General features: G+C 48.0%; 1 protein-coding gene across 2 annotated transcripts in view; it reads right to left on the bottom strand.

Moving 5' to 3' along the window:
• Window positions 1-341: 341 nt before the first annotated feature.
• The window catches only part of ROBO4 (roundabout guidance receptor 4), a 1,158,575-nt gene continuing 1,144,678 nt past the window's right edge, over window positions 342-14,238 (bottom strand). For both annotated transcript variants that reach the window (XM_068240264.1, XM_068240265.1), the window contains exon 18: window positions 342-629. In XM_068240264.1, the coding sequence (XP_068096365.1) occupies window positions 612-629 (18 nt within the window). In that variant the 3' untranslated portion in view covers window positions 342-611. The remainder of the gene's footprint in view (window positions 630-14,238) is intronic.

Genomic DNA, 14,238 nt, shown 5'->3' with positions numbered 1-14,238 from the left:
AGATATGTGTACCAAAGGTCCGGTAGTGGTTGATGTGAAAGTGGGTATCCTGAATAATTTACTGCATTCTACTAAGTGTCATTGTGGTTCCTCTTTAAAGAGAGATCCAGAACTGGATCAAAGGCATGTAGAATGATTTGGAAAGCCTCTGGACTATCCAGAGACTTCTTATTACTGACATAAGTATCTAAGTTTTGTGTTTTTCCTCACGTCAGGATTGTTTTAATACATTCTGGATATAGTTATTTTCCGCAAAAAGGACTTATATTACAATACAGGTATTACATTTTGAGAATCTGTTTATTAAAGAAGAGAAATTGTTACAGTAATTACATTGCATGATAGTCATGTAGCATACAATAACATGTAACATTAGAACAGTGTCCCAAAATTGGCATAGTCAGGAAAAAAATAATGACATCATTTTCAAGCTTATCTTCTAAGACTCTTTTAAAAATAGACTAGCTTAGAAAAACAAATTAAACTCTTTTAGCCCCAACTTCCAAAAGGTGACTGCGAGATGATGAAGCCCTTGGTTCTTCATAGTTTGGGAAAAACACTCTCTGTTAAATCTTCTGTCTGGGTCCCTGGGATCAGTTGGGATCCTAAAATTATTTCAATGGATCCATCTGTAATAATATAATGAAAAGTAACTTAATAAATACAACTGCAGTTTTGATTTTGTAATTATTCACTTTGTTTTTATCCAGTATTTTATATGCTAACACTCTAGATTAGTGTAGGAGTTAAAGGACAACTGAAGAAAGAAAAATATGAAGGCTGCCATTATGCCATATATCGTATATTTCCTTTTAAAGGACAACTGTAGGGAGAAAAATATGGAGGCTGCCATGTTTATTTTCTTTTAAACAATACCAGTTGCCTGGCAGCCCTACTGATCTATTTGGCTGCAGAAGAGTCTGAATTACAAACCTGGAACAAGCATGCAGCTAATCTTGTCAGATCTAACAATAATGTCAAAAACACCTGATCTGCAGCATGCTTGTTCAGGGTCTATGGCTGAAAGTATTAGAGGCAGACGACCAGCAGGGGTTCCAGGCAATTAGTATTGCTTAAAAGGAAATAAACAGGCGTGCTCAGATGTACCAAAATTCGATTCAGGTACATTCGAATTTGGGTCCGAAGGACATTCGGATTCGGATCCACCTGCGAAATTCGATTCGGATTCGGTTCGAGTGTCAGTAACAAAATTCGGTAAAAATTTGTGTTCGGGAATTCGGATGCGTTTTTTTTAAAAGGAAATCACATATAAATCGGTGTAATTAAAAAACAAAACATAAAAAGTGACGTATGGCAGCAGGCAATGTATTGTGTGGACCCTGGCGGTGGGACCACAGACAGCAGGAGGATAAATACAGCAGGAGGAGGAGGAGTGACGTGTGGCACTGGCAGAAGTCAATGTATTGTGTGGACCCTGGTGGTTGGACCACAGACAGCAGGAGGATAAATACAGCAGGAGGAGGAGGAGGAGGAAGAGTGATGTGTGGCACTGGCAGCAGGCAATGTATTAAAGGGAAATCACATATAAATCGGTGTAATTAAAAGCAGGGAGCAGGCAATGTATTAAATGTATTAAATCGGTGTAATTAAAAGCAGGCAGCAGGCAATGTATTAAAGGGAAATCACATATAAATCGGTGTTATTAAAAAACAAAACATAAAAATTGATGTATGGCAGCAGTCAATGTATTCTGTGGAACCCGGCGGGGGGAAAACAGACAGCAGGAGGATAAATACAGCAGCAGCAGGAGGAGGAGTGACGTATGGCAGCAGGCAATGTATTGTGTGGACCCTGGCGGTGGGACCACAGACAGCAGGAGGATAAATACAGCAGGAGGAGGAGGAGTGACGTGTGGCAGCAGGCAATGTATTGTGTGGACCCTGGCGGTGGGACCACAGACAGCAGGAGGATAAATACAGCAGGAGGAGGAGGTGATGTGTGGCACTGGCAGCAGGCAATGTATTGTGTGGACCCTGGAGGTGGGACCACAGACAGCAGGAGGATGAAAATCAGTGCGGTGTAATATGTTGGCGCTTTATAAATACAATAAATACATAAATAAATTCATAAATTCATAAATAAATAAATACAGCAGCAGCAGGACCACAGACAGCAGGAGGATGAAAATCAGTGCGGTGTAATATGTTGGCGCATTATAAATACAATAAATACATAAATAAATTCATAAATAAATAAATACAGCAGCAGCAGGAGGAGGAGGAGAAGGCGGAGGAGTCACGTATGGCAGCAGGCAATGTATTGTGTGGACCCTGGTGTTGGGACCACAGACAGCAGGAGGATGAAAATCAGTGCGGCGTAATACGTTGGCGCTTTATAAATACAATAAATACATAAATAAATTCATAAATTCATAAATAAATCAATACAGCAGCAGCAGGAGGAGGAGGAGTCACGTATCTAAGCAGGCAATTGTAACGATCGGTGTAACACAGAGAGGGTCTGATTATTGGTGATCTGCAGTATCACCAAGAATACAGATATATACCCGATTATTGATGATCTGCAGTATCACCGATAATCAGATATATTACTAACCTCTGGATACCTGAGAGATATGAGTGTTTGGTGCAACAGTAATACTTTGAGAACAATACCAGGAGGACAGGTACAAGGCAGTAAGGAATACTGCTGGAGTAGTATCCTTCCACAGCCTGAGACTCTCCCGTGGGGAGGAGTCAGACTGGAAGAGGGAAGGACCAGAGCGTGAGTGACACCAATAGAAGGATGCCACTGACTGATGTGTGAACTAACTCTTAACTGGGGAGATAGCTCTCAAGGTCGGACAAGCCAGGTCGGCAACATACTGACATACAAGGTACAAAGTCAGGAGGCTGATTTGGTAATCCTAAGGCTAGCAGGGTTTGGCAACAGAGTATCAGATATAGCGAAGTACCAAATCAGTGAACAGAAGAGTGGTCAGGAAAGCAGAAGGTCATAACAGATAATAAACAATGCCTAGTCTTGGGTGTGAGCTCCGTGATCATCAACACCCTGGAACTAGTCTGAAGTATAACAGAATGGTAACACAAGTCCCTAATCTTTGGGTGTGAGGTCCATGATCATAAACACACTGGAACTAGTCTGAGGTATAACAGAATGATAACACAGATTCCTAATCTTTGGGTGTGAGGTCCTTGATCATCAACACCCTGGGACTAGTCTAAAGTATAACAGAATGATAACACAGATTCTGACAATAAGGTCTGAGTGCTTCCACATAGTGATCGCAACGGCAGACAACCAGAGAATGACCAGCACCCAGTATATATAGCAAAGCGCTCTCCAGCGCCTCCCCTAAGTGCTGGACCAATGGGAAGTGGTTGAATCGTCAGCTGACCGGCTTGGTCAGCTGACCCCCTTCTGGCTGTCATAAAAGTTCTGCCTCTCAGCGCGCGCGTGCGTTCTTCTGAACCTGTGTGGACTATCAGTCCCAGCCACACCAGACATGTGTTGTAAAGCACCTGCCACGCTGGACGCGGAATCTGCCACACCGCTATCAAGGCATGCGGCGGTTTCTCCGCGTTCGGCCATAAAACTGGATGTAGGCCTACGCGTGCAAACCGCCGCGTTGGACTCGGAATCAGCCGCCTTGTTCTGAGTACACGCGGCGGCTTTTCCGCGTTTTCTCACAGTACCCCCCCCCCCTGAGGAGTGGACTCCGGACAGCTCCTACCCGGTTTCTCAGGATGTAGGGTGTGGAATTCCCTCTTTAATTCATCTGCATGCATGCGGCAATCAGGTACCCATGTTCTTTCCCCAATGCCATAACCCTTTCAGTGAACCAAATACTGTACCGAGTTCTGTACAATACGTGAGTCTAAAATCTTTTCCACTTCATACTCAGGTTGGTCATCCACCATCACAGGAGGAGGAGGAGTGGAATCTACCTGCACTGCTGGCTTAAGCAGGGATACATGGAATGATCTCACACCCCGCATACTGGCAGGAAGATCAATGGCATAAGTAACATTGTTGATTTTCCTGGTTACAGGGAAGGGACCCACGAATCTGGGTCCTAGCTTGGGTGAAGGCTGTTTTAGGGCCAAATGACGAGTGGACACCCAGACCAAGTCTCCTGGCTGAAACTTCCACTCTATGGAACGTTTCTTGTCAGCTTGTCCTTTCTGACTCCGGAAAGCCTTCTCTAAATTCTTTTTTACCATTCCCCAAATGTTTTTAAATGACTTTTGCCAAGCCTCCAGAGCTGAAAACGGAGTAGAGGCCACTGGCAATAGGGAGAACCTAGGCAACCTTCCTGTTACCACCTGAAATGGAGAGAATCCAGAAGAAGAGCTTTTCAAATTATTGTGTGCAAATTCTGCGAACGGCAAAAACTTGACCCAATCAGTCTGTGCATCCGCCACATAACATCTTAAAAACTGTTCCAGAGATTGATTAATTCTCTCAGGCTGACCATTGGTCTGTGGGTGGTAGCCCGACGAAAATGAAAGTTCCATGCCCAACTGATGACAGAATGCCCTCCAAAATTTGGAAACAAATTGGACTCCCTGATGTGACACTATATTCTCCGGAATACCGTGTAGCCGGAAAATATGCAGGACGAAAAGATCGGCCAATTCCTGGGCTGAGGGGAGTCCTTTCAGGGGCACAAAAAGGGGCATTTTACTGAATCTGTCGACTACCACCCAAATGACTGACATGCCCTCAGACTTCGGGAGTTCGCCCACAAAATCCATGGACAAATGGGTCCATGGTTCACTCGGGGTGGGTAAAGGCTGCAATGTTCCCACAGGTGCATGACGGGAGGGTTTACTTCTATCACACACTGCACATTCTCTCACATACTCCTTGCAGTCAGTTGCCAATGAAGGCCACCATGCACACCTAGCAACAAGGTCCTGTGTTCTGGTGGCACCAGGATGTCCAGCATTTTTGTGGGAGTGGAACATCTGCAAAATCTGGAGACGGAATGGCAACGGTACAAACATGACCCCTTCAGGCTTTCCCTCAGGGACATCCTGTTGGAAAGGACTTAAGGTTTCAGTCCAGTTTCTCCAGGTCTCTGTGGCTGCCAACACCACTTTCTGTGGGAAAATAGTCTCTGGGTCTGAGGGCTGTGCTGTCTCTGGCTCGAAAAATCTGGATAAAGCATCTGCTTTAACGTTTTTACTACCCGGGGTATATGTGATTATAAATCTGAATCTCGAGAAAAACAGTGACCACCGAGCCTGTCGGGGACTCAATCTCTTAGCCCCCTCGATGTATTCCAAATTTTTGTGATCAGTGTAAACTGTAATCGTATGTTCTGCTCCCTCTAGCCAATGACGCCATTCTTCAAAGGCCAATTTAATGGCTTGGAGCTCCCTGTTGCCTATATCGTAGTTTTTTTCTGCGGGTGAAAATCTACGAGAGAAATAGGCACACGGGTGTAACCTTCCCTGCAACCCAGAACGCTGAGACAGCACAGCCCCTACCCCAACCTCTGAGGCATCTACCTCCACAATAAAGGGATAGGAGATGTCAACGTGTCTTAAAATGGGTGCAGTACAAAACAATTCCTTCAGGGTGGAGAAAGCAGCAAGGGCCTCGGAGGACCAGTGGTTATTATCTGCCCCTTTCTTTGTGAGACTGGTAAGGGGTGCGATGACTGTGGAGTACCCCTTTATGAACCTTCTATAGTAGTTAGCAAACCCTAAGAATCTGTAGGGAGCCTTTAGACCCACAGGCTGAGGCCACTCCAGAACAGCAGAGACCTTGGCAGGGTCCATAGAAAGGCCTGTGGTAGAAATAATGTACCCCAGAAAGGTGACAGATGTTGCCTCAAAAATGCATTTCTCCAATTTGGCGTATAACATGTTTTGTCTTAGCTTGTGCAACACAAACCTGACATGATCCCTATGCTCCGAGAGGTTGGCTGAGAAGATTAGTATATCATCCAAATATACCAGGACAAATTTGCCCAAAACCTCTCTGAACACCTCATTAATGAGTTCCTGAAAGACGGCCGGAGCGTTACACAACCCGAAGGGCATCACCAGGTACTCGTAGTGCCCATCGGGTGTGTTAAAGGCCGTCTTCCACTCATCGCCCTCTCTGATCCGTACCAGGTTGTATGCACCCCGCCAATCCAATTTTGAGAAAATCTTAGCATTGGTGACCTGAGTAAATAAATCGTCTATCAAAGGCAATGGATAGCGATTTTTTACTGTGATTTTATTCAGGCCCGATAATCAATGCACGGCCGAAGGCCTCCGTCTTTTTTCTTAACAAAAAAGAAACCTGCACCAGCAGGCGACCGGGAAGGGCGAATGAACCCTTTAGGTAAGTTTTCACGGATGTATTCCTGCATGGCCAACTTTTCGGGCCCAGATAAATTGTAGGGCTGACCTCTAGGGGGGCATACAACCAGACCGGAGATCAATCGGACAATCGAAAGGTCGGTGTGGAGGGAGTTTATCGGCCGATTTAGGACAAAACACGTCCGCAAACTCAGAATACTGATCTGGCAGTCCTTTCACATGAATCTTGGTCTCACCCAAGGTTACCTTCGCTAAACAATGATGAAAACACTGGGAAGACCAGCTCGTTAGCTGACCAGTCGCCCAGTTGATCTGAGGTGAGTGAAGTTGTAACCAAGGCATGCCAAGAATGACTGTAGAGGTTGTCATACGTAACACAAAAAAAACCAAATGTTCCCTATGCAACACCCCGATAGCGACCCCTACTTCTGGAGTCTGTGACTCTGCAGAGGGGAATCATCTACTGCAGTAACCTGTATCTGAGGTTCTAACGGGGTGACCGGAATGCCCAATTTTTTTGCAAATTCAAAATCCATAAAACTTGCTGCTGAGCCTGAGTCAATGAAGGCTTCAGTGACCTCAGACCTATCTCCCCATGAAATGGTACAGGGAAGAAGCAAACGTTTATCATCTAGGGGTAACAATTGCTTGCCTAGGGTATTACCCCCGACTACACCTAGGCAGTAGCGTTTCCCGACTTCTTAGGGCAATTTTGTACTCTATGACCCCCCTCTGCACAATAAAGACAGAGACGCTCTGAGATTCTGCGTTTCCGCTCCACTTGAGACAACTTTGACCGACCAATCTGCATTGGTTCTGGTGGAGGTGAAGCGGGTGGAAGTGGAGTTACTGGGGGAGCAGTGTGGGACACCATTCTTACATGATTTTTACCCCGGGTCTGTCTCTGATATCGCAACCGGCGATCTATCCTGATGGCCGATTAAATAGCTTCATCGATGGACTTAGGTTCCGGCTGACTTAACATAAGATCGGAGACCTCGTCTGACAACCCTGATAAAAAACAATCTAAAAGGGCAAATGTGTCCCACCTGGCCGATACTGACCATCTCCTAAATTCAGCAGCTTAATCTTCAACCGGACTCTTGCCTTGACGTAAAAGTTTGAGCTTCCGTTCAGAAGTCGAGGCAATTTCTGGATCGTCATAAATTAAAGCCATAGCTTTAAAAAATTCCTCTACAGAGGTCAGGGCCTGATGACTGGTGGGAAGGCTATACGCCCAGGTCTGAGAATCGCCAGATAACAAAGTTTTGATAAAGGTAACCCTTTGGGCCACAGTTCCTGAAGAATTAGGTCTGAACTCAAAGTATGATAATACTCTACTTCTAAAATTTCGGAAGTCAGATCTGTGACCAGAAAATTTTTCAGGTACAGGCATACGTATGTCTGTGCTAAGAGGAGATCGCATATCCTTCACAGCCATCTGGAGGGTTTGTAAAGATCCAGACAAAGCGTCCATTACCTTCTGGTGACTGCCCAGCACAATATTGATGTTTTCCACTGAAGTGGTAAGTGTGCCCAGACGGCTGGTGAGTGCCAGTGATGCTCGGATACCCCTTTTTATTATTCGAGTTTGGTCGAATTCGAATAGTAAATTATTCGAAATCGGTCGAATATTCGAGTTGAATATTTTTTACTATTCGATTCGACCTCGGACTTCGAGCTCACTATTGGAGTCGGTATTCGAGCTCATTATTCGAGCTGACTATTCGAATTGGCCTTAAATAGCTTCCAACACTTCTTTTGGGGGTGAATGATGCAAGAAACATCTTTTTTTCCAAGTAACAACAGCAAGTGATTATGTGGGGATGTTCCTTTAAAAAAAAAAAAAGGTGGAAAGAGAAGTTGTGTCCAAAATTCTGTTTAGTAGTGTATATACTTCTTCTTCTTCTTCTACTTTATCTTCTATATCTTCTTCTTCTTCTTCTATATCTTCTTCTTCTATATCTTCTTCTTCTTCTTCTATATCTTCTTCTTCTTCTTCTTCTTCTTCTTCTATATCTTCTTCTTCTTCTATATTGTCTTCTTCTTCTTCTTCTTCTTCTATATCGTCTTCTTCTTCTTCTTCTTCTTCTTCTTCTTCTTCTTCTTCTTCTTCTTCTTCTTCTTCTTCTTCATCTTCTTCTTCTTCATCTTCTTCATCTTCTTTTTCTTCATCATCTTCTTCTTCTTCATCTTCTTCCTATTCATATTCTTCTTCTTCATCTTCTTCTTCATCTTCTTCTTCTTCATCATCTTCTTCTTCTTCTTCATCTTCTTCTTCTTCATCTTCTTTATCTTCTTCATCTTCTTCTTCTTCTTCATCTTCTTCATCCTCTTCATCTTCTTCATTTTCTTCTTCTTCATCTTCTTCTTCTTCTTTTTCATCTTCTTTTTCTTCATCTTCTTCTTCTTCTTCTTCTATATCTTCTTTTTCTATACCTTCTTTTTCTATATCCTCTTCTTATTATTATTTTTCTTTTTCGTCTTCTTCTTTTTCTATATCTTCTTCTTCTTCTCCTTCTTCTTCTTCTTTTTCTATATCTTCTTCTTCTTCTATATTGTCTTCTTCTTCTTCACTTATTTCTCTTTTATATATTTTTTTTAAAGAAATGCAGCTATTTTTGAGCGTAATAAATAGCTGGTGGCGCACGCATGGTGGAAGCGCCATTGTATGTGCTCCCTGGCAGTGGAAACACACAGACAGCAGGAGGTAAATTCAGCAGCAGGAGGAGGAGGAGGATGAGTGTGTGGCAGCAGGCAGTCAATGAGGCAGGCAGCGTGACATAATAGCCCTGGTACCTAGCGGTGATACCAGGGCTGTAAATAAACACAACAGGAGGTCCCAGACAGCGGTCGTGCAGCCCACATCGTGTCCAATACACAACTGGGACAACACAGTTTTCAACCCAGGCACCTCAGAAAAATTAAACTTTTTTTTTTTTAATGTTTTTTTTGTTTTGTTTTTACAACAAATTACACAGATATAGCTATTGTTTGACGTAATAGCTGGTGGCAGAGTGGCAGCAGAAGGTAATTCTGTGTACCCTGGCAGTGGGAAACACAGACAGACAGCAGCAGCAGCAGGAGGAATGGAGGAGTAGTGTGAGTGTGGCAGCAGGTAGGTAGGCAGCGTGACATAATAGCCCTGGTACCTAGCGGTGATACCAGGGCTGTAAATAAACACAGCAGGAGGTCCCAGACAGCGGTCGTGAAGCCCACATTGTGTCCAATACACAACTGGGACATCACAGTTTTCAACCCGGGCACCTCAGAAAAATTACATCTTTTTTTTGTTTTTTTTAAAAGATAAATACAGGCAGCAGGGGCAGCTATTGTTTGACGTAATAGCTGGTGGCAGAGTGGCAGCAGAAGGTAAATCTGTATCTGTGTACCCTTGGCAAGTGGGATACACAGACAGACAGACAACAGCAGAAGGGCAGTACACAGCAGCCCACTGTAGATGTAAAATGTGTGGCTGCAGGCGACGTAATAGGCAAAGTGAACCAGGCTGGGCTGGCTTAGTGAGCAGGAGCCAGGAGGTGGTAAAGGGTGGTAAGGCACATTAACGATGGTTCTTCCGGCAGCCAGTTCATGTCCCCCTCTCGCCGACAACAGGGGCCAGGAACTCGCCTTCCACCCACGCCTGGTTCATCTTGAGAAACGTCAGTCTGTCCACAGACTTGTGAGACAGACGTGAGCGTTTTTCGGTGACCACGCCACCAGCTGCACTGAAGCAGCGCTCAGACAGCACGCTGGAAGGGGGGCAGGACAGCACTTCCAGGGCGTACTGCGCCAGCTCGCTCCAGATCTCCAGGCGCTTGACCCAATACTCCATGGGATCAACAGGGGCATCGCTGTCAAGCCCGCTGTAGGACCCCATGTAGTCAGCCACCATGCGGGTCAGGCGCTGGCTGTGACCGGAGGAGGATGCTGCTGCATGCACCTCCTCTCTAGTCACTGCTGCCGGAGCCTCTACAGTCCTGTAGAGCTCGTTGCTGAGAGACAGCAGGTCTGTGGGGCGCTTGCTGCTGGATGCAGGCACCTGCTGCTGCCTCTGTGCTGGCTGGACAGTGGGGGTGGAAGGCTGGGGGAAGGCTTCCTCCAAGCGCTCAACAAGGGCCTGCTGCAAACTCCTTATTTGTTGTGCTGGGTCTCCTCCTGCAGGCGGCAGGAACTGGCTCAACTTCCCCTTGAGGCGTGGGTCCAAGATCATGCTGATCCAGATGTCCTCCCTCTGCTTCATCTGGATCACCCTGGGGTCCTTGCGCAGGCACGTCAGCATGTGCGCTGCCATTGGGAAGAGGCGGGCCACGTCTGCTGGCACATCGACGGCAGTGCTGTCCTCATCCTCCTCCTCTGCCTCCTCAGCCTCATCCTCTCTCCACCCCCGCACCAACTCAGCTGCGCTGTGCTGATCCCCCTCATCAGCAGCAAGGTCAGGGACCTCCACCAAGTCCTCCTCCTCCTCCCCCTCAGAGGTGGACTGTGCAGCTGCTTGCCGCTCCTGCTGGTCCAAGGCTGCCGCTCCCTGTTCCAGCAAAGCATCGAGGGCCCTGTTCAGCAGACAAACCAGGGGCACCCACTCGCAGACCATAGCATGGTCCCTGCTCACCATGTTAGTGGCCTGCAGAAAGGGAGCCAGCACTAAGCACACCTGCTGCATGTGCCTCCAGTCATCATCGGGGACGATGGACGGGATGTTGCTGGTCTTGTCCCTTCTCTGAGCGGTGGAAACAGTGGCCAGGGCAAGGTACTGGTTGACAGCGTGCTTCTGTTTAACCAGACGCTCCAACATCGCCAGGGTGGAGTTCCAGCGAGTTGGAACGTCAAGGATCAGCCGATGGCGTGGCAGCTCCAGCTCCTTTTGCATGTCTTCCAGGCTCGCACAGGCTGCAGCCGAGCGCCGGAAGTGACGCACAACGTTCATTGCCGTTTCCAGCAGTTCGCCCATCCCCTGGTAGGTGCGCAAGAACTTCTGCACCACCAGGTTCAGCACGTGGGCAAGACAGGGGATGTGGGTCAGGTTTCCCCTGCCAATTGCGGCAACCAGATTGGCCCCATTGTCGGCCACCACCTCTCCGACTCTGAGGCCTCTGGGGGTCAGCCAAATCCTCTCCTGCTCCTGGAGTTTGGCCAACACATGGGTTGCCGTCAGTTTGGTCTTCCCAAGGCTGACCAAGTGCAGCAGCGCTTGGCAGTAGCGGGCCTTCACGCTGCTGCTGAGGCGGGGGGTTTGGCCAGGTGTGCCGGAGGATGGCAGAGGATCGGAGGAACCTGCTGCAGTTCCCCTGACCCTGCGGGGTGGCACCACCCACTGTGTTGCTGCTGCTGCTGTGCCCGCTGCTGCTCTCCCATCCTCACCCCCTTCCACCAAGCTGACCCAGTGGACAGTGAAGGACAGGTAGCGGCCTGTCCCGAAGCGGCTGCTCCAGGAGTCCATGGTGATGTGGACCCTTTCACCAACCGCGTGCTCCAGCCCTCGCCCCACATTGGCCATCACAAAGCGGTGCAGTGCAGGAATGGCCTTGCGGGCGAAAAAGTGTCTGCTAGGGAGCTGCCAGTCTGGGGCTGCACAAGCAAGCAGCGCAAGCATGTCGCTCCCCTCCTGCACGAGCGTGTACGACAGGAGTTGGGAGCACATGGCCCGTGCCAGCAAGCCGTTCAGCTGCCGCACGCGACGGCTGCTGGGAGGCAGAGCCCTAACCACCCCTGGAAGGACTCCCTCAAAAGGCTCTGGCGTGGCCTTTTGCTGGCACGGGAATCAGTGGACACAGCAGAGGAGGCCACTGAGGACTGGCTGCCAGAACAGGCCTCAGTGTCGGCGGCAGGAGTTGCAGAGGGGGGAGGAGCAGTGAGTTTCCGCACTCCTGCTGGTGCTGCTGGAGGAGCAGGAGGGCGGGTGGCTGCTGTTGCTGCTGCTGCTGCTGCTGCTGAAGGCTGTGCAGTGATGGGTGTGGTGCCACTGCCAGCACCAGATGCCTTCAGCCTCTGGAACTCCTCATGCTGGTGGAAATGTTTCGCAGCAAGGTGGTTGATGAGCGAGCTGGTGCTGAACTTTAAGGGGTCTGCACCTCTGCTCAACTTCCTCTGACAGTGGTTGCAAGTGGCGTACTTGCTGTACACTGTGGGCATGGTGAAAAATCGCCAGATTGGTGACAAAAACCACCCCCTACGGCCTGGAGCCGCTGCTGCCTGTCTCCCTGTGGTGGTTGGGGCGGGGGCTTGGGTGCAGCTGGTGGTGGTACTGGTAGCAGATGCTGCTGCTGCTGCTGCTGAGCCTGAGACACCAGCAGGCTGTGGGACCTGCCTACTGCTGCCAATGCTTGCAATGATGCGCCTCCTTGCAAGGCCCACAAGCGCATCCTCCTCCTCCTCCTCAGAGCTGCTGATGACGACATCCCCTGGAGCTGGTGGCACCCAGTCTTTGTCTGTCACCGTGTCATCATCATCATCCCCCTCCTGAAACATGTCCTGCTGGGATGATGACCCCCCAAACTCCTCTCCTGATGCATGGATGGGCTGCTTGACTGTCGCCACAGTCTTGCTGTCCAATCCCTCCTCCCCCAAAGTGCCCATCAGCATCTCCTCCTCCAAATCGCCAACAACAGCAGACAATACCCTGATGGTGCCTGGGGTAAAAATACTGCTGAGTGACAGGTCGCCAACTTGTGACGGTGAACTGGCCTCCTCCCCAGGCCCTGCTGGGCGGCTGCTGCGAACAGGGGTGGTGGTGGTGGTGGTGAGGGTGGAGGCCTCGGATGCAGAGCTGATTGCGGGCTGCTCATCCTCCGTCATCAGTTCCACCACAGTGTCTGCATCCTTTTCCTCAATGGGACGTTTCCGACCCGGCTGGAGGAAAATAGGAGCAGGTACTAAACGCTGCTGCTGCTGCTGCAGCTGTGTCTCTGCAGCGTGAGTTGCTCCTGCTGGGCGGCGCCCAAGGCGTCCACGGCCAGTGGCTATAGGAGGAATGTTAGCCACTGACGCAGCTGCTGCTGCGGAACTGGGCATGGTGGCGCGGCCGCGGCTTGCCACAATGCTGCTCCCTCTCCTCTTGATTCCCTTGCTGCCCTTCCCCTTGCCCAAACCGCGCTGGCTGCCACTTCCAGATATCTTTGATGTTTTGGGCGTAAACAAAAAAGTTTTTTAAAAGGGCGGGTGAAAAAGTGGGGTACTTTAATGGAGTGGGTTGGTGGGTGAGGTGACACTAATCACTAAGTGATTAGATCGCTAAGTGATTTCTAGTACAGTACTAATACAAAATACAATAATTCAGTAATCAGTATAAGTGTGAACAGTGAACAGTGAGTGTGTCCCCTAGTACACTAACTAGAAAATACAATAATCAGTAGTAATCAATCAGATTAAGTAGAAGGAAATAGAGTGTGTGTGTGTACTGAGTGCACGCACACACACACGCAGGAGCTAGCCTATGAACAGTGACTGAGTGTCCCTAGTAGTAAGCAGTAAGTAAGTGTACAACTAGAAATTACAATAATCAGTAGTAATCAGAAGGAAATAGAGTGTGTGTGTACACTACAGACAGTGAGTGCACGCACACACACACGCAGGAGCTAGCCTATGAACAGTGACTGAGTGTCCCTAGTAGTAAGCAGTAAGTAAGTACAACTAGAAATTACAATAATCAATAGTAATCAGAAGGAAATAGAGGCTGAGGAGCTATGAACAAACAGTGACAGTGAGTGTCCTAGTACAGTTACTACAAAATACAATCACTCAGTACTAGTAAAGGACAGCAGAAACACTGGTATAATAAACTAACAGAGGACAGGAGGACAGCTGCCCACACAGGCAAGGCCCCGAGGCCTAAAGCAGTGTAAGCTTGCCTGCAGCAGCTGTGTCTGTCTCTATGTAACACACAAGCTACTAACTAAAATACAATGTCTATCTAACTAACAACAATATAGGTGTATAT

This window comes from Hyperolius riggenbachi, chromosome 6 (assembly GCF_040937935.1).
Source record: "Hyperolius riggenbachi isolate aHypRig1 chromosome 6, aHypRig1.pri, whole genome shotgun sequence".
In the NCBI taxonomy this organism is placed as follows: Eukaryota; Metazoa; Chordata; class Amphibia; order Anura; family Hyperoliidae; genus Hyperolius; species Hyperolius riggenbachi.
This window is presented reverse-complemented; position numbering and strand designations above follow the sequence as displayed.